The 19,466-nt window shown below is 38.6% G+C and overlaps 1 protein-coding gene across 1 annotated transcript in view; it reads right to left on the reverse strand.

Annotated features, from left to right (window-relative positions):
• The window catches only part of TPO (thyroid peroxidase), a gene marked incomplete at its 3' end in the record, with an annotated part of 77,458 nt that overhangs the window by 15,841 nt on the left and 42,151 nt on the right, over nucleotides 1–19,466 (reverse strand). Inside the window, exons 6-9 of the mRNA XM_010131844.1 lie at nucleotides 14,166–14,298; nucleotides 9,131–9,260; nucleotides 6,265–6,471; nucleotides 2–42 (exon numbers count right to left, since the gene is read on the reverse strand). Coding sequence (XP_010130146.1) covers nucleotides 2–42; nucleotides 6,265–6,471; nucleotides 9,131–9,260; nucleotides 14,166–14,298 — 511 coding nt within the window. The remainder of the gene's footprint in view (nucleotide 1; nucleotides 43–6,264; nucleotides 6,472–9,130; nucleotides 9,261–14,165; nucleotides 14,299–19,466) is intronic.

The raw sequence follows: 19,466 nt of genomic DNA on the forward strand, positions 1-19,466 counted from the left end.
CAGGCAATCCATCCCTGCATTTAATGTATCATTGGTGGTCACCTGTATTAAAAAAAAAAAAAAAAATTAAATGTATTTTCTGAGATAAAGGTAACAGCTGTAGATATTGAATTAAGACTTGTGTAAATATTTCCGTCTTCTGTCTCAGTTTTCACTTGCTCTCATCCCACCTACTGGAGTGACATTCTAAACCTGTAGAGACTGTTTTCCTCTAGATTTAAGCAAAAACATGATTTAATCCTTTTTAAGCAGACAGAAATAAACCCCCAAATCTTTACTCTGTTATAAGAGCAAGCTACTGATGTAACCCTTTTTTGCATAGATCTTTATAAATTAGCCTGGATTCACAATCAGTTCATCATGAAACGTATCACAGTGGAGATGTGAACATCTGGACAACTTATGTTCTATTGAACACCAAGTGAAACAGCAGGTTTACACATATGCATAAAAGGGTAATGAGGAGTTTCAATGTCTGCAGCAGCATGCTGTACAATCTTTATGTCAATACTTAATTTTAATCCAGTTTCCTAACTAAAAAATGTATGTAATTATTCTCTGCTTTCTGCCAGTCCCCCACAATCTTTTCCCCACATTATTTTACAGTGACAGCTGTCACTGTGTTAAATTCTGACTGTCTTTATAAAGCACAAAGGCTGAATATAGCCTTTCACAAATGAGATGCTTCCCAGTTCTTTGTTGGTTTGGTTCACATAGAGCCAAGAGACTGAGGTCAAACGGTGACCCAGCATTTGTGTGGATGATGGATAGTCAGCATTCATTTAGTCTGAACCAACCAGTTGCACAGTCAGCCACTCAAAATATAGGTAAAGGGCATGGGAGAAACATGTGAGAATTATCAAACTAAACCTTGGGGTATAGGTAGGGTTCTCAGGAGAAAATACAGCCCAAACCTAAGAGCTGGAAGTTTTTCCACTGTAGAGCACTGAAAACAACATAGGAATAACTTAACAGCTGTGGGGAGGGCAGCAAAGATCTTGGAGGAGGACAGAAAGGAAGAGGGGGAAAGGTTTTATTCACATGGTAGGATCCTGAAAGGAAAGCTCAGCATATCAATTCCATTTCAAAGAATAGAGTTCATCACTAAACCAAAACCTGCCAGGTTTCAAAATAACTAAAATCTATCTTCATTGTCTAATATACACTTGGCTTTACGAACTCTGTTTTTCTGAAAATCATATTATTTCTGATTTTTAACAGCACTGCATTGTGTACCATAACAATGCTTCCATTCCAAGAGTTTAAAAAAGATTAATGTAAATTAAAAATGTTATAAAAATCATGGAGTCTGAGTTCCCGGGAATACAAGGCTGGAGTTTTCTTATCAATTAATCAGCATGAAATAGGAACAGATAACATTAACTAAAGCTGCTGAAATACCCCAGCAAAAAAAAAAAAAACCAAACCCAAAACATTCAAACATTTGACTAAGAGAAAATAAATGTTTTGTACAGACACCTGAGCTAACCCTTTTTATGTTAATTCTATCTCCTTGCTTTTCGTTTTTGAAAGCTCTTTGGCAGAAGACAGTGAATAGTGCAGGTGTTACATAAAATGTTGTAATTTATCCTTCATACCTCCGTAATACAAAGACCAGTCTCTGAAGATAAAAGAGTCATTAAATTTGGGGTAAAAGTAACAAAGCAACTTTGGAAAGGAATTCAAGAGCTTCATGTAATAACATCGCTACCTCATTTATTAAATCAAGTAAAATTTTCTTACTACTGAGGACTCACAGTAGTAGGAATTGATACCAATAAAACATTATGTTAAGAAATGTTTTAACTTGTTTTTGAAGTTTTGTTTGGTAAAGAAATTCTACTAATATTTCTTTACTACTTAGGTTTTAGCAAATCAAAGTAGGTTATTTTTAAGGAAATATGTAATTTCTTTTCCCTTTTCTTTCTTTCACTGATTTCTGAAATCAGTAATTTCTCTGCCTTGGGTTTTCTATTTAGTATTTGTCTCTATTTTTAAGTCTCTTGCTATTAGTGTGGCTTCTTTTACTCTTCAGCTGGTAATGTAAGCAAGAGCTCATCGCATACTACAAATACGTGAACTTGACAGCCACAGCATTGTGTATGTTGGAGTGCCTCCTCCTTTAATTATCAGGAAAGCCTGGAAGAATTCAGCAATCACTGGGAAAAAAAATGTATGTGCCACCTTTATGTTGTTAAGCAGCAAGGCTCACAAGAAAACAGTGTATCAACAGTGAATGAAGTTCATAATGAATAATCTTTTGTTAACTGCCTTTTGCAATTTCATTTCAAAGCATTCTGTGCCCCTGTGGAGAAAAACAGCAGTAATGAGCATTAAGGGGCTGGCAGAACTGCGTAATACAGCCCTTTCCTTTTGCATAGGGTAAGTACTGAACAGCCTGCAGTTAAATGTGCAAACAAGAGGTTCTTTATGTTATTATTCAAATGACATTAAAAAAAAAATTCTAAAAAAAAAAAAGACGACCCTTTTCTGCTGAAATGCATAGAGAATCAGGTTTTTCTCAAAATATTAATGAAGAATATCCATAACAATTTTTTCTCTGCCTTGCGTAATTCTAGAGGAAAAGATCTCACAACAAAACCATTTCTGGCCACAATAGTTTTCCTAGTATAGCTGCACACTGATTTAAACTGTTATTATATATGCATGGTCAAACCTGTTTATAGTGTAGGAAAATGAAAGGCACTGATACTTTCAGAGTACTGCAATGTCTAAGCTGTTACTTCAGTTAAAGAAAAGGCTTTCTTATCGTGAATTTGTTCTGTGGGAAATGACCTTGTAAAATCTAGCTTATGGTCTATGAAAGTTTTTCAATAAAGAAAACATGAATATTTACTTGTGGACATGAAATTCAGAGAAGAGTCGATGACTCCACCTGACAGTGAGCTGCTCCCTCGGAAACACAGAAGAAAGAGGCAGGAGCTCACTTTGCTGGTTCTCAAGCACATGCAGACTGATCCATTTCTAGCTGAGAAAGTAACCTGTCATGTTAAACGTCATCTTTTGCAAATCACCTCTGCTTTTCTGTTACTCTGTTTCTTTTCCATGTTTTTGTACCCGAACTAACTGTCTGAAAGCTTTTCAGGATTACATCTTACTATGTGTACATGCCGTGTCTAACTCATTGTCAGGAATGCAATTAATACTAAATAAAGTCAGTATTTCTCCTATGAGTCTTTCTAATACCTCATCAAGTCTCAGCCCTAACCTGAAATGATAACCTGAGGAATGACAAGCTATCTCCACAGCCCTGTTCCATGTGTCAGGATGCTGTGAAAGAAGTATAAACTAAAGCTAGCGATTTTGTCTTCCTCCCTCCCCCGCCCAATATGGGATTCTGGAAGGAGACAGAAAGGCTGTTCAGGCTTTACCAGAAGCTACAGATTCAATGTGAGAATCACTGGGTGAAATTCTATAGCCTTTATTATGAAAATGTCCAGAATAGAAAATCATAATGGTTCCTGCTAACCTATGAATCATCTACCTGCACTTGTTATTAATATTAATGCACTACCACAGCTTTCAATCCTCCACTGAACTGCACTGCTTCAGAACGTTTTCCAGACAGCTTCCCTAACTTGCACATTCAGGAGCTTCCTCTCTCTGGTGAAACCCCAGAGAGGGCATATCCTTTCCCACCTGTGGATTCTCCCTTGGGTACCGCTGTTCCAGGAACACAGCAAGAGTGCAAACTGCAGCCTCTGTGTTTACATTGTTGGATAATATGCTATTGATTTCCCTGTCTTTGGAAACCAGCCGCTGTTTCTTCATATACAAAACAAACGTATAAAACTAACTGTGGCTAGTTACCAAATATCTAATAGACGGAGATTAGTTTGAATTTGGATTTCAGGAAGAAGATCAGTTCTAGGGGGTAAGAGCATTTTGATTCAGTGTTCACAAAATAGTTCCTCTGGTGACATTAATAAATAATTTTTTTCAAGACAGTGTTTATTCTACACCTTTGACAAAAACACTCACAAAATACTAAACATATTTTAAAAGCAAAAGAACAACCATCTTCACGTCAGTCCCTCTAAGCTGTGAATAACAGAGTAATAACAGAATGGAGCTGAAAAATTCACAAGTTGGGAAACTTAGATCTAAGACTTACAGTGTCATGTCTGAATTTCTTTACAGGTCTCCCTGCCATGACCACTCTGGGTATCAGGCACTAACTCTTAAAGGCAGCCATGCGTATGCCTTGACGCTGCTCCCTGCTAGGCTACACTGCGGCTCCCAGTCTACATTCAGTGCTAGATTTAGTACATGTACATGTAACCTGCCTTCAAGAGCATCCTTGAAACATACTCTATGATGAATCTCTTCACAGCTCCAAGATGATAGAAATCAAAAATATGTCCCTGGTTTAGAACACTGATGAATGCACTTGTGGGTCTATGCCATGGTAAAATGTGCAGCTTCTTTCTGCACTGTAGTGCTGCTACATATCACATGAGTAATATTAGCCTTGGGGCCTGTTCTCAAAGATGCCTTAAATTGCCTCATTTTTAGGCAGACAGGATGAGTAAGCTTGAACTAGTTAGGGTTCAGTGATTAGACTTCTACGGTCCCTGTGATCCACATTTGATTCAAGTTATGGGCAACAGTACGAGTCTCTTCTAAATTAAAAAAATCTATTTAGTAATAATAAGATGTGGTGGTTTTGTATGCCATAAACACAATACACAAGCTTTCAAAGACTTTTCAGTTTAAAATTTCTCAGTAAACTAACTGTTAAAAAATGGGCGTTAATACTTGACCACATGGCCTCATGTGGTGGAGACACACTCCACCTCCTTCACTACATCATGTGAAGCACTTCAGGCAGAGAACTTCTGCTCTAGCCTCTCCTGATAAGACTTTGAGAATGCAAATGTTTCCAAGTCTATTACTTAGAGTATAAACAGAATAAATAATTTCTTGCCCCAGATGGAAATGTGAGACATAGTAAACTAGAGATTTTTGTCAGAACTACGGAAGACTCATTGTAATTAGGGTTGCTGTGGCTAAACCAGGCTAGCCAGTCACCCAGTGTCCCAAGAATGTAATTGTTTAATTAACCTGTGCTCTTTCTGAACGCTCTCAAGTTATGCTTGCAAACTTTTAAAAGTCCGTATCTCCTGGGCAAGAGAGACTAGATTTACCTGTCTGTGGTAAAATCGCAGGCCATCATTAATTTCACTTAGCCTTCCATGTGTTTTAGATTCTTCCAATAGATGGAAGATGAGCCATCTTTCAACACGGGACCCGACTCAGTTCCTACTACAATTAGCCAAATATTTTCTTTATGTTTAGTGGAAGCGGAATGAGGCAGTTAAAACAAAAGGACACTGTGGCATGGTTATCAGTCACGGTTTGCTATGGGGAAGCATTCTCTATTCTGATGGAACTTATTCCCCACATTGTCTTCAGTGCATAGAGAAGCTGCTCAGTAATCAAGCTCCAACCCTAAGGTATGTAATTTAGATTGCTCTGGATAGAGATGGGGGCTTTAGTCCAAGGGCTGACAGGGGCATGGGGCTCTCCTGTAGCATGCGATGGACAGTCTGTGCTTTGAGAAACAAAAAATTGGTTTCACTTTGCCATGTAACTTTTTTGAGTGAAAGAATGACTGTACTTTTAAGTTGATTGGACAAGAATACAGGATCCTATATTTATACCAATTTATGTTTCTTCTAACCCTCTAACAAGCTTTGAATTCATGGTTTCCATCCATTCAAAGCAAAGAGATCGTGTGTCTAAGTGTCAGCATCTCCCTAAAGATCATTTTATACATACGTTAAAAAGATAGGTCTCTTCAAAAGTTTGCCTTAGCTGCCAGAAATATGTTTGCTTTCACTGAGTAAAATTAAAATCCTTTCACTTTATCTAGCTAACAATTTAAACTCAGAATTATTTATGGCTACTTCCCTGTTTTCCCCAAAGGAAGCATGAAAACAGTAACATTAGCGGGAGCTAGTAAGGTTTCTCTGCAGCATAAATCTGAAAGATTGAAAAATTTGATACTTGTAATATGTACCTTAGCTATAGTTTTTTATCTCTAAAAAACAATTTACATATCTACCTGTTTCATTTAATAGTTGCATTGGGTTTCAATTTTTCTATGACTCTTTGCTCTAATATTTTGGGATGATCTATCAATGTGCTTTATATTGAGTGTGAGTATCACTAATGTGTTTTACTTTACTCATCTGTTTAGAGTCTGGAACTTATCTTGAAAAAATTAATTTAGAATCTTACCTCTATTGGAAAACACGGATTTTGTTTTTCACATGTCATCTGGCACTCCATTCCATTTAGGAAGGTGGTTCTACTTGTGCTCTGGGGTGTGAATGCAATGTCATGATCTATGTACTGTCCCCATACCATCAACATATCAGAATACAGGTTGTCTTCAGTAACAGCCTCATTAGATGCGTGAATAATTTTTCTCGTCACTTCACGAACCTGGGAAGAGAAATAATTTACCTTGAGTTCCAAGTCTTATTTAAGTGTCACAAAATTATTAAACTCTAAAAAGTGGGGGGAACAGTGATAAAAGTCACCTTTCCCCTCCTCTACACCCTTATAATACTCAATGTTCTAGACTACTTTTAAAGGTTTACCTGAAATCAAAACCAAAAAAATTCCAACAATGACACAAGACACTTCTGACAGACTCTTATTTCTGTTCAGGAGCTGAGATACTGGTGCCACAAGTAGATTCAAAGAAGTTTCAGCTGAGTTTTTATATACATTTGCCAAACAAACAGTGTATCTTTGATCTGTTCCTTTTCAGAGAATTTTGAAAACTGCACATTGTTCTTAGACTGTCAAAAAGTTTTCTTTCTATTTATTCTATTTTCCACTTCTTTAACAAATGGATTCTGTTTGCTGGGCAACCTCAAATCACTGTGGATACACAGAGGCTCTGTGCTGCTCCATACATAAATGGAGCAGCTTATGCAGCCCAGGAGACAGCCTAGGTTGCAAATACACAGTAGCTGAAAGCTCTGTTTCATTTTCCCAGGAAGGAGAAGGCGATATATTTCTGAGGCACTTCTGTGAAAGCTGCATAGGGACACAGATGCTCTGAGGCGGAACACATGGAGATACCTATGCTACATGTCCAGTCTATACTAATGACCCAGCAAAACCACCAGAGCAAAATCAGCAGTCAGTTTGTGATGATTCAGTTTGTGATCTCATTGTTCACAGAATCCTCCCTCATGCTGCAAAATATTCCCTTGCATACAGCAGCTGCCTTAGAAGTCAAGCAACTCAAAGGGCAGTGCTTACAATAGTCATAGAGTCTGTGATAAATATAAGGGCTATATAATGAATGTATAAGGCAGGTGCAGTTAAATAGAATTGGTAGGGACAAGAGGCAATGTGGGACTTGTTAAGAACATCAGGCTTTATATCGAAATAGTTAAGAATAGAGATTCACAGAGGTCTCCAGGAATACAAGTCTTCATACCAGTATTTTAATAGCTTTGGTGGCCACAAAGCATGAACATCTTTTCTTGCAGTTAGTAAGATTCTCTTACCATTGTTAACTTACATAGCTATGCTGCATTCTAATATTGCTTTATAATAATCCTCACGCTTATCTCTCACCTTCACATCACTTGCATGTTGCTTTTTAAAGGATATAATTGGATAACTAAAAGTAAAAAAAAAAAAGGATAATTACGTAAATGAGGAAAAACATCTATGGCACTAGTTTTATCTTATCTTACTTGAAAAGAAATCAGAGAACCTTGCTGATGGTCCAATATGCCCAGATTTGTTGCAGTCATATCGTTTTGTTTTAGTGTGTTTTTCTTCACAAGCATGTACCCTAATGAATCTAGAAAAAGGCACCTTGTACCATCTACTGGAAATTTACCTGTGTAAATGTCAGGTTTTCATCTTTAAGTGCTAAGTTGTGCCACTTAGAGACAGTGTTATTTAATTAAAATCATGAGTTACAGATTACATTAACACTAAATCCTGTTGCTCCTCCATACTAAACATATAGTGATTAAAATAACAACATTTTGAGTCCATTAAAAGTCAGGTTTCGAAGCAGTGATGACAAACCAGAACTAGTAAACCCAGACCAAATCATTACACACTGTACTGGGGAATTTTTCACTCGGTCCTCTATGAAACTATTTTTGTTCAAACTTCCCTCTATAGCAGCTCTGCTATTTTTTAAGTATATGAGCTGCTAAAATCTATAAATACAGCAGTGTTTTCTTAGCTCAGTAACTTGGTCTAGCTAAAAGATGAAGTTATGATTTGACAGTAATTCTTTTTCAGTTATGGTCCACTAATCTAGGAGTAAGGGTGTACACTGCTTACACACGTACGCATGCTAGCATGCCGATATGCTTTATATTTAGTCAGTTAACATCCCACCCTGTTTTCTTCCTCCTCCTTCCCTGAATAAAGGCCAAAACAAAGAATCACAAAATCATCTGGAAAGTCTAGGCTGGAAGGAAACTCTGGAGACCACATGGTGCAGCTTTCTATTGAAAGCAGAGATTAGGTTATTCAGAGCTCCATCGACCCAGGTGTTGTGGATTTCCCATGCGGGATATTCCAGCAGTTGTCTAGGCAGTCTCTTCCAACATTTATTTGTTCTCACAACAATTTTTTTTTGGTAACAAGACAAAATTTCTTCTAGAGTAACTTGTGACCATTGCCTCTTGCTGTCTTAGTATGCATCTTTACAAAGACCTTCTTCTCTATAATGGTCTTTTCAGTGTGGGAGGGCTGTGATTAGGTCTGTCCTGCACCACCTTTTCTCTAGGCTGAGCAATCATCACCCTGGGTTTGCTGGCTGCCCTGTGCCTGGCTCATGCCCTGTCTGCTTTCGACCACGGTCCTTTTCGGCAGAGCTGCCCTCCAAGACTGTCAGAGCCCCCTGCACTGATCCATGGTCTTACTTCAGCCCAAGTGCAGGGGACTTCTCACTGTTTGGGTGACTGAACTTCAGCTTTAGTGAAGCTAGTGTCTCCTTAGCTGAACTCAACAGATTCTTTTGCTGTTTGATTTATTGATGTGAATGGAAGTCTGTGGTGGCAGGTGTATAGTCCAGTGTAAATGTTTCAAGAGATCTAGTGGTGCACTTTCTAACCAAGGGTAGCTGGAATCCATTGTATTGGATGCTGGGATCCCATCCTCGAGGTTGGCTGACTCCATCTTCATATTCTGGTGGAAGCCACCTAGCCAATGCTGTGTTGGATGCTCCCCATCTAGGATGTTCCCTAGGAAAAGAAAAAAAGAACAAAACAAACAAAAATCCCACCAAAAAACCCAACAAAAAAGCAGCAAAATAAAAATAACCAATGCTGTGTTGGATGCTCCCCATCTAGGATGTTCCCTAGGAAAAGAAAAAAAGAACAAAACAAACAAAAATCCCACCAAAAAACCCAACAAAAAAGCAGCAAAATAAAAATAATTCTCCACCTCTGAGTACATTAAGATTAATTATATATTTTATAAAATATATATATTCTGATTATAAAATTATCTGGATATAAAATAACATAAATATACAATAATATCAAATAGTCAATACTGATCTTCATGTATACCAACATCAGTTTGACTTGAAAGGAAAATAAAGAAAAATTGAGTTACTAATGAAATATTACTATCATGTTTATAACGTAAGTTGTTTACCTTCTGACATCTTTGAAACTCTTGCTCTAATGGTAATTTCCTGATAGTATCCTCATTCCCCTTAAAGTCAGATACACTCTTAAGTGCCTTTGCTGGCATCTTTTAAAAGATAATTTTTAGAACAATAGCCAGGAAAACAAGATAGGACAATACAAAGAAGCCCTAGAATAAAGGTGAAGAAAGCTTAAAAGAAAAATGGATACTGGTCATACAGAAGCAGTCATTTAGCAAGACCCAAAGAGAAAGAATTGAGCACAGGGGAATGACGGCTAAAGTTTCTGAATTCAGTGTCAATGCTCTCTCTGGTTGCATCTATACTAATTACTTGGGTTCAGCCAAGCACAAGCACAAGTACTGGCATGCATTTAACCATGCTTTTAAGTTGTTGACACTATCTGCAGTGTGGTTTTTGCTCACACCAACTAGCATTTCTCTGAATAACACCTGTCTGGACACACCTTGGCTTTAATGCATGACAGTTTGCCATCCTGCAGCCAGCCTGCTTGGAAGAGGGAAGGAGAGTAAAAAGGTTTAGACAAAAGTCTAGGAGAAAAAGGGTGGCAAGAGTCAGGCCATACTTGTTTTGAGGGCCAGGAAATTATTCCTGGTGATTTTTATTTATTAGTATAGTCAGTGAGCCTTGGGCTTGACCCAATTAATTTTCCTTCTATCACGAACATTTCTAATGCATTTTTCCTGCATATCTTAGGGGTTTTTCTGGTTGTTGTTGTGTTTTTGTTGGTTTTTTTTAATCATGATCTGTTCAATGTATTTCATAATTGTTAAATATATATATAGACATTAAAAATAAGAAATTTAATTTTTGCAATGTAATGAGCTGACTGAAATTGTAAAGTAAGCTACAAGGAACAAGAAATATTAGCACAGTTAGTAGAACTATGCAGTGTTCAGACATTCATTTATGTGTCTATTGGGATGCTAAAGAAGGAACAATTATTTTATTAATACTTCATTGATCTCCAGCACAGTGAAGTGGCTCAATTTAGCAAGCTATATGGTACAGTAATACACTTAATTATCTACAATAATTCACACTTGAAGGTTGAAGTATGCTTTAATAAAGCATTCAAATTAGTTACAGTTGATTTGCCTTTATTGAAATTGCATAAAATACTGCACATAGTGTAGTGCTATTTCACTCAATTAAAAATAATGAAACATTAATTTAACTGCTTAACCGCTCATTTTTCTCCTGATTGCTTTTATATTTTAGCAAATCACTAGAATGCTACTTTAGGCAAACCCTTCTCAGATGCCGCCTTATTATTAAATTAAACACGTTAATGTCTTGGAATCTTGCTTGAGTTAAAAGGGTTTTTATCCACAACAGCTGAGATTTTGGTACCGTACAGCTTTATAGAGTAGTCAAAGTTTATTACTGTGCATTCTGTATATGGGAAGTAGGACTTCTCATTCCCTTGTGAAATACTCCAGTTGCACAGTTTGGATTTTGTTTTGGCACCCTTAGAAGGAACCTCAATTATAAGATGCCATTTGCTATCCAGATTTGTGTCCTTTGAATGTAATTTTAATGTCCTGCCTAGTTTGAGGTAGAAAGAACGAATGTCATATGGCAATTTAATAATTAGATTTTGTCATGTTTTACATTGCTGTGAGGTACCATGGACATAACTTCTGGTAAACATGGGAAACTTCTTAAAAATAAGCCTGCCACTAAACTGAACATTTAACTTGTATTGAAGTGAAGCAACTATCCTAAAGGAAACAGGTAAATTCTTTCTTACAGACAATGGATTCACTCGGGACTGCTCATTATTTCTACTAGTGAACCATATTCATACCCCTACTCTGACAGTATTAGACCTTCAGATCAAGCATCAAGTCCTTGCATGATGAAATGGTTAATGACACAGAAATGAAATAGAAATGCTGCAGATAAAAATCCTCTTACCTGTCCAAATATTAGCTATACGAAATGTAATCTAGTCATCTAAGCACCCATCCATCAAGCCAGAGAGATAGACAACTCCTGGGTTCATCCTGTTATCCCAGCCTATCTCTCACTATTAAGAGCAGCCAAAGCTGCAGCCCTGCAGTCGACATATACTTCAGAAGTTCAGTAGACATGTACTTCAGAAAGCTAAGATGAGGTTAATTGCACTGTGATATTCCTTTGCTTTAGAATCTGTAATTCCTTCACCTTTGAATCCCTGTCATTGCACTAGACTCTAAAAATGGCACAGATCAACACTCGTTAGTTGGGATAAAGAAACAGGAAAAAGAGTAGCTGTTTGGATGTGCATTGTCTCCCTTGCTCTTCATTTTAAGAAGAATGTTGTACATTTATTTTACTTATTATCCACGCATAAGCCTTCAGGCAGAAAGAAAAATACAATCTGTTGATATTTGTTACTAGTAAATGTGGAGAATGACACTGCTGATAATGTCTAATGTCATGTCGATATTCTCCATAGAAAGCCGTGTTTATGCTATTCTGTTACACCTTTGTAGTAGGAAGTTCACATGAAAACAAAGTAATCTCAGTGCTGTGGAATAAATGCTTTGTAATCTATCTGATTTGTCCAAAATATCTAAACTGATTAAGTAAAACATCTGTAAAGAAACTCCATGCTCATTTTTAAATAGCTTTTTCTTATAGTTAAACAGTTAATTCCACTCTGAATTTTGTTTTTTAATTTCACCTATGAAATGCAGCAGTTACTGATCTATGACACAGCTGTACATTCCTACTGGGTGACTAAAATTACAAATACAACATAGGTCCTAATATATTTCTGCCTGAAAGTGGCAGCTGTAAAGCAGGGAAAAGTAGACTGGTACTTCATTTAATGTTTGACGTCCTTGAAGCTGGGTTACATCATACAATGGTGTTTACATTATAGTACAATGGGCTTTTTAAGATGATGTATTACAGTAAAGCCTGAGGTATTTCAAGGGGCTCAAACATTTTAGACTAAATTAAGATCTGAATTGCTGGTTTCAAAGTCTTTGATTTTGTTTGGGGTTTGTTTTTTTTTATGGTGGTGGGGTTTTTTGCTGCCTTGCACCTTTTACAGATGTTTAGAGCAAAGACTCTAAAACACCATCAAATATGAGTGATGGGTTTAAACACTGATTTGGTGAAAGCATAAAATTTTACAAACTAGAATACAGACTAACCAGATTCAGTGGATCATATTTACCCTACCCAGCTTTAGAAAGCAGACTGCAATCCTAGTACTACCAGAGACACTGAAGAGAAAAAAATGTTTTACCTTACTGATAGCAGAGCGATTTTCTCTCTGTCTCTGGAGAGAAAGTCTACAGCAGCCATGCCTGCAGATTAAGACCTTCAGTCATGTGCCTATGTTCAGCTGCATGAATCTTGGCCAATATGTCCAAGCCCTGATGGAGTTGTCAGTGCAAATATTATACTAGCTGCTAGTTCAGATTCCAAGCAACTCTGCAAGTGCCTGGGGGAAATTATGGATATCCACACAGTTAGATTTATAACATGGATGCATATCAGGTTGTGTCTTTTTAACAAAGAACCTAACAGGCATGTTTCTTGCAAATGACTTGTGATGTAGCAAAACAGATCTGTCTCATAAAACCAGACTGATTGAATAATAAAACTGCTGAATTTTACTGCTGTTCATTCACCGTGTTGCAGTGTCTCAACCCATGCAACGCTAAGGGCTTTCCATCTACAGCTCTGTAGCCCTTCACTCGCAACTTGACAGTCTACCTTTCAGTTTGTGACCTTATGCCTATGTATCCAAAGGCTGCTGAGTATAAATATCTTATACCCTTGTACTCAAAAGAGCTCTCATTCTCAGTTTTATACCCTCATTGCATTGAAGGATTCTGAAAATATGGTTACATCTGTCATCTTGGGTTTTGCAGGAAATAATCGCGGCATGTATGAGGTAACAAGTAGATAATAGTAGTAAATAATGGTAATTCAGATAGACAATAAGCATATATTTACATAAATATATCTATGAAAAAAATATATCACCCAGAATTTTTAGTTGCATGCTTGCTAAATGTTCAGGTTGTGGAAAAATACAAAAATAAAAATCTACTTGATTTTCTTATTGCTCCTCACGAAGTAATTATATTTTCCTGCTCAATATAATTTTATCCAATTCAATCAAAAATGAATGCTGGGTTAGAATTCAGTCTGTTTAATTTATACAGAAAAAGGCATCTACTGAATCAATCCTTCTTGAATTTGAAGTTCTTCAAATAATCAGAAGCCTTCATAGGGAGAGCTCGTCTGAAAAAATTAGTGTAATTTTTCAGAGATGATTCAAAGATCAGATGAAGAGTTTGTTCCCCTGTGAGTTTTCAGAGGCGCCTAATTTAGAGGCATGTTAGTGCCAAAGTTAGCTGATTAAGGTCACCCGCACCAATTTTTCTAAGAAAAAGTAAACATAGCTTTTTGAGTTAAAAAAATAAGAAAGAAGGATTTTTCAGGGCACAATTCTTTTCATACTTACCTGTTATTGCAGGCACCAGTGATGAGCCGATATTTATTAGCTAAGCAATTGTTTGGACATTTTGGTGGCAACATATAAGGCAGACATCCAGAAATATTAGCAATCATAGTGAGCAGATCAGGTGATAAATGGTCTGAAAAGAAGAACCCAAACAAGCAATTTGCTCTAGTGCTATATAGCTGCTATAGGAGAAAAGGCATTATTATGGGCTACAACTACAGCATCCCTTCTGTTCTTCCTAGGAAAGAGCACTTAGTGGGAAGTGATGGAGGAGGCAGTCTCAGAGACTTAGAGGAGATAGAGGGTGGAACAGAAGAGCTGGTTTTATTATCTAACGTGTAGAGAATGAGAAGGAAGCCATAGCTGAGAATTGAGGCTGACCTGATCCTTTTTCTCCTTTAACTTGTCCTCTGCTTCCTTCTTTCCCTGCTTTGTAGTCACATTGCTTGGGTCGTCCCTGTGCTTACAATAAAGGTGCAAAAAATGCCATTCAAGAACAGAAATATGTACCAAGGAGAAAAAATTGGGGACTGGAAAGATGCAGAAATTTAAAGACACTACAGCTGACTATATACAGAAGTGTGGAGTGGAAGAGGCTCAGAATTATTAGCTGGAAATTGGAAGCTAGGTAAAATCAGGGAACTGTATACCAGTGTACAGCATTCTATTAATATGGGGTGAGCATTCTGCTGACATGGGACAAAGTCATGCTGTTTTGCAAGCTCCAGAGAGCTGGCACCTTCTCTCACCCATGCATGTGTGTAAATATATGTATGGCCCATTGGAGGTAGAAGTACACGTGCAAGAGGAGCAATATACTTCCTGAACTCTTGCCATTCAAACTGACCATGACCAGCACATGCTGAAGGGAAATGGTAGAGGCAGCATTTAATTCTTGCTCTTGTCTCCTCACTGGCTACTGCAGGTCACCCAGTCCCACCACCTCTCTGACCTGCCCATGCAACTCGGAACTACGCTGCTTTAGTTCATTAATCAAGAAAAAAAAAGTAAGCCTCAAAAACAAACGAAGGTTCAAAAGCCAAATAAGCTCAAAAAATGTTCTGCTGAGCAACAGAACCCTTACCTGTGTAAGGTAGGGGTGAGAAAAGAGAGAGAATATTAGACTGGCTGCATAACCTTGTCATTATTTACTAGCTACTCATGCCAAATTTGTGGATACAGCTGAATTTCCACGTTACTTTAGGTTCAGAGTTATACTCAGAGTCCTGTTCCCCAGTTATCTGTGCTGCCTAGGCACTGACTCACATGTTTTCCTTTCAAGTCAGTTTAGTTCTTTAATTTAGGTAAAACTACTCTTTGACATGGCACATAGATTGTATAACCTGTACAGCATCCCTTATTCTTTCATTAAAGTTTGTAACAGGTTAAGATGGCGCCGGCGGCGGGTGAGCCCTTTGTCCTCCCCTTTCTCCTTCCCCCCAAAGTGCAGGAAAGGGCTCTTGCAATTTTTGGGAAGAGAAGCGCCAGCCCTCTCACTTCCTGATTGGGAATCGAGACATTTAAGACACACCTAAGTAAATAAGCGTAAAAAAAGTGGAGCTTTTCTGACATGCCCTGGCATGCACATTTGATTTCAGAACAGAACCCAAGAGAGAGACTCCTAACACAGAGAGAACAAAATGCCACTTGCCTCCACGCAGCAGTAAAAGATTTTCTTTCACAAGCAACTTTCCTGTTTTTCTCGAGGGGTGGGAAGGGGTATGTGAAAAGACCCCGCCCCCACATCGAGAGATCCACTGCTGCTGCAGGACAAGACAGAATTGCCGCCCACAAAGCCGGTGATGAGTCCTGCCGGGACCCAACACGTTCATCTTTGTCTGATGGAGAAGATATGATGCAGTCTTCTGCCAGTGGTGAAAGACTTCTTTTGCAAAAGTTTGCTTGGACAGTTCATTCTGGGCTGAACCCTGGAGGTTAAAAACTTTTCCAGCAATTCTCCCTGCTCCCCACCCCAGCGGCGTCCTTTGTTTAAGCGAGAGTGGATAAGGAATGTCTATCTATCTATTCACGTATTTATTAATCTCTCTCCTTTCAGACCGATCCTGTTTACTTTGACTGAATATTTCGTGGTTTTAATTGCATTCACCATTAAAACACTTCTGTTTCCACCCCTTTAAATTAAAACCTGTGTGTCACATTCTTTTCCTTTGCCTCAACAAACCTCAATGAGCCACGAAGTTTTCTTTTATGTAGGTTTCAGTGGGTTTACATTCCCTCCAGACCTACAAAGTCACGAAACCTTTTGGAGACTTACAGCCTCTTAGTTTCAAACCGCGACAAAGTTTTGAAAATTAGGAAGAGTTTTGTGCATTTGTTCTACAGTTTAGAAACTGCACCAGAAGAAAAATAATTGTATCTCTGCATGTGAGTGTCCATTTATATGTAAGTATAAAATACATGCACAAACACACACATGCAGTCTATGGGACCTGAGGAGATGCACCCCAGAGTCCTGAGAGAACTGGCTGATGTAGTTGCCAAACCACTCTCCATGATATTTGAAAAGTCCTGGCAGTCAGGTGAAATCCCTGAAGACTGGAAAAAGAGAAACAAACATCGCACCCATTTTTCAAAAGGGTAGAAGGGAACTGCTGGGAACTGCTGATCTGTCAGTCTCACCTCTGTGCCTGGGAAAATCATGGAACAGATCCTCCTAGAAGCTATGCTAAGGCATATAGAGGACAGGGAGGTGATTCGAGACAGCCAGCATAGCTTTACCAAGGGCAAGTCCTGCCTGACCAACCTAGTGGCCTTCTATGATGAACTGACTGCATTGGTGAACAGAGTAAGAGCTATGGATGTTGTATTTCTGGACTTCTGAAGCATATGGAGGACAGGGAGGTGATTCGAGACAGCCAGCACAGCTTTACCAAGGGCAAGTCCTGCCTGACCAACCTAGTGGCCTTCTATGATGAACTGACTGCATTGGTGAACAGAGTAAGAGCTATGGATGTTGTATTTCTGGACTTCTGAAAAGCTTTCGACGTGGTAACCCACAACAATCTTTCTCTCTCAATAGGAAAGATAAGAATTTGATGGATGGTCTGTTTGGTGGATAAGGAATTGTTTGTATGGTTGGATCCAGAGTGTAGTGGTCAATGTCTCAATGTCCAGATGGAGGTCAGTGACAAGTAGTGTTCCTCGGGGGTCTGTGTTCTATATCTTCAGCAGTGACAATGATAAGTAGTGTTCCTCAGGGGTCTGTGTTCTATATCTTCAGCAGTGACATAGACAGTGGGATCAAGTGTATATTCAGCAAGTTTGCAGATGACACCAAGCTGAGTGGTGCACTAGGGGCACCAGAGGGACCTGGACAAGCCGGAGAAGTGAACTTGTGTGAACTTCATGAAGTTCGACAAGGCCAAGTACAAGGTCCTGCACCTGGGGCAGGATAACCCCCTGTATTAATACAGACTGCAGGATGATGTGATTGAGAGCAGCCTCATGAAGAAGGACTTGGAGGTACTAGTGGATGAAAAGCTGGACATGAGCTGACAATGTGTGCTCACAGCCCAGAAAGCCAGCTGTATCCTGGCTCCAGTGAGACCTCACCTGCAGTACTGTCCAGCTTTGGAGTCCTCAGCATAAAAAGGGCATGGAACTGTTGGAGCAGGTCCAGAGGAGACCCACAAAAATGGTCACAGGGATGGACTACCTCTCCTATGAGGACAGGCTGAGAGAGTTGGGGTTGTTCAGCCTGATGAAGAGAAGGCTCTGGAGAGACCTTATAGCTACATTTCAGTATTTAAAGTGGGGCCTATAAGAAAGATGGGGACTGTTTTTTTAGGCTTATTGTGAGAGGACAACAGGTAGTGGTTTTAAAGTAAAAGAGGGGAGATTCAGACCAGATATAAGGAAGAAATTTTTTACAATGAGGATGGTGAAACACTGGCACAGGTTGCCCAGGAAGGTGGTAGATGCCCCATCGCTGGAAACACTCCAGGTCAAGTCGGAGAGGGCTCTGAGCAACCTGATCTATTGAAGATGGCCCTGCCTATTACAGGGGGGTTGGAGTAAATGATCTCTGTTGGATGTTGCTGGGGGGTGGCTGAAGCTCTTGTGACAGAAATGTTGGTTGGTGAAGGACATTTCTTGGAGAGGAGCAACAGATGATCTCTGTTATGGCAAGAACCACAGCAGGTAATTACCATTTTCATGATGCTGACTGTAAACTCTTGGGTAGGGATTTCTCTTTTTCTGGCCTGGTAAGTCTCTGCAGACATATATATTCTTTGAGGTTACTGGGAGTTTCTGTAGCTAAAATAGGAGAAGAGCGTAGGTCCAGTTCCACCTAAAATTCGATGCCCCATCCCTGAAACATTCAAGGTCAGGCTGGACAGGGTTCTGGGTAACCTGATCTATTTGAAGGTGTCCCTGCTCACTGCAGGGGGGTCGGACTAGATGAGCTTTGAAAATCTCTTCCAACCCAAACCATTCTATGATTCTATATATTTTTAGTTCTACATATGTTCCATTAGTTTAGTAAGTCAGAGGTTTTCAAAAGGAAAAAAAAAACAAAACAAGACTGTGGACCTTTATGTTTGTCTAGAGCACTCTAATTATGCCAAATCTTGAAAAATAACATCATGTCATAACACTGAAACAGAGAATATAAATTATAATTCTCAAGACTACGTGGCTCTAAGTGACAGAATTAAATTACGGAAAGAAAGTCAATGTTTTTGAATTTTTGATCCTTCCAGATACCACACATCTTGAAATTCATCTCTAATGTATGGCAACAATAATTTTACTGAGACAACTACACATCATTGAACTTTCTGGACTATCTCTCTTTCTTTCTCCATCTAACATAAAAAAGCATTTATAATGAAAACAAAGTGGAAATAAATGTGTAACAGCAATGCATTATAAAATGAGTTTTGAAAATAAGAAAGTATTATATTAGATATTAATAAGGAATATACCAGAAGAAATGTATTTGAAAATACCAGTGCCATAAAGGGATGGAAATTGTATTATTTCATCTGCAGACTTCACAGCCCAGAATCGCTAAACCCAAAGAGCTGGGGAAGACAGATATTTCACTGTAAACAAGAAGCTTTCAATGCTGTGGATATACAAGCTGATTTATAGGCAATACAAATATAAGGTCGTGAGTTCATAGGATGCCAGTAGCACAGTGCTGTTCTCCTCAACTATAGGAACACAGCCCACACTCCAGCAAAGAAAAATGTAAAACAGTGACTATGTGAGGTGCTTTTAAGATCAAAAGAGAGGTCATCTGGACCCCAGGGTGCGGAGATCTGTATTCCTGCT

The sequence above is a fragment of the Buceros rhinoceros genome, unplaced genomic scaffold, assembly GCF_000710305.1.
Source record: "Buceros rhinoceros silvestris isolate BGI_N320 unplaced genomic scaffold, ASM71030v1 scaffold5280, whole genome shotgun sequence".
Lineage (NCBI taxonomy): Eukaryota > Metazoa > Chordata > Aves > Bucerotiformes > Bucerotidae > Buceros > Buceros rhinoceros.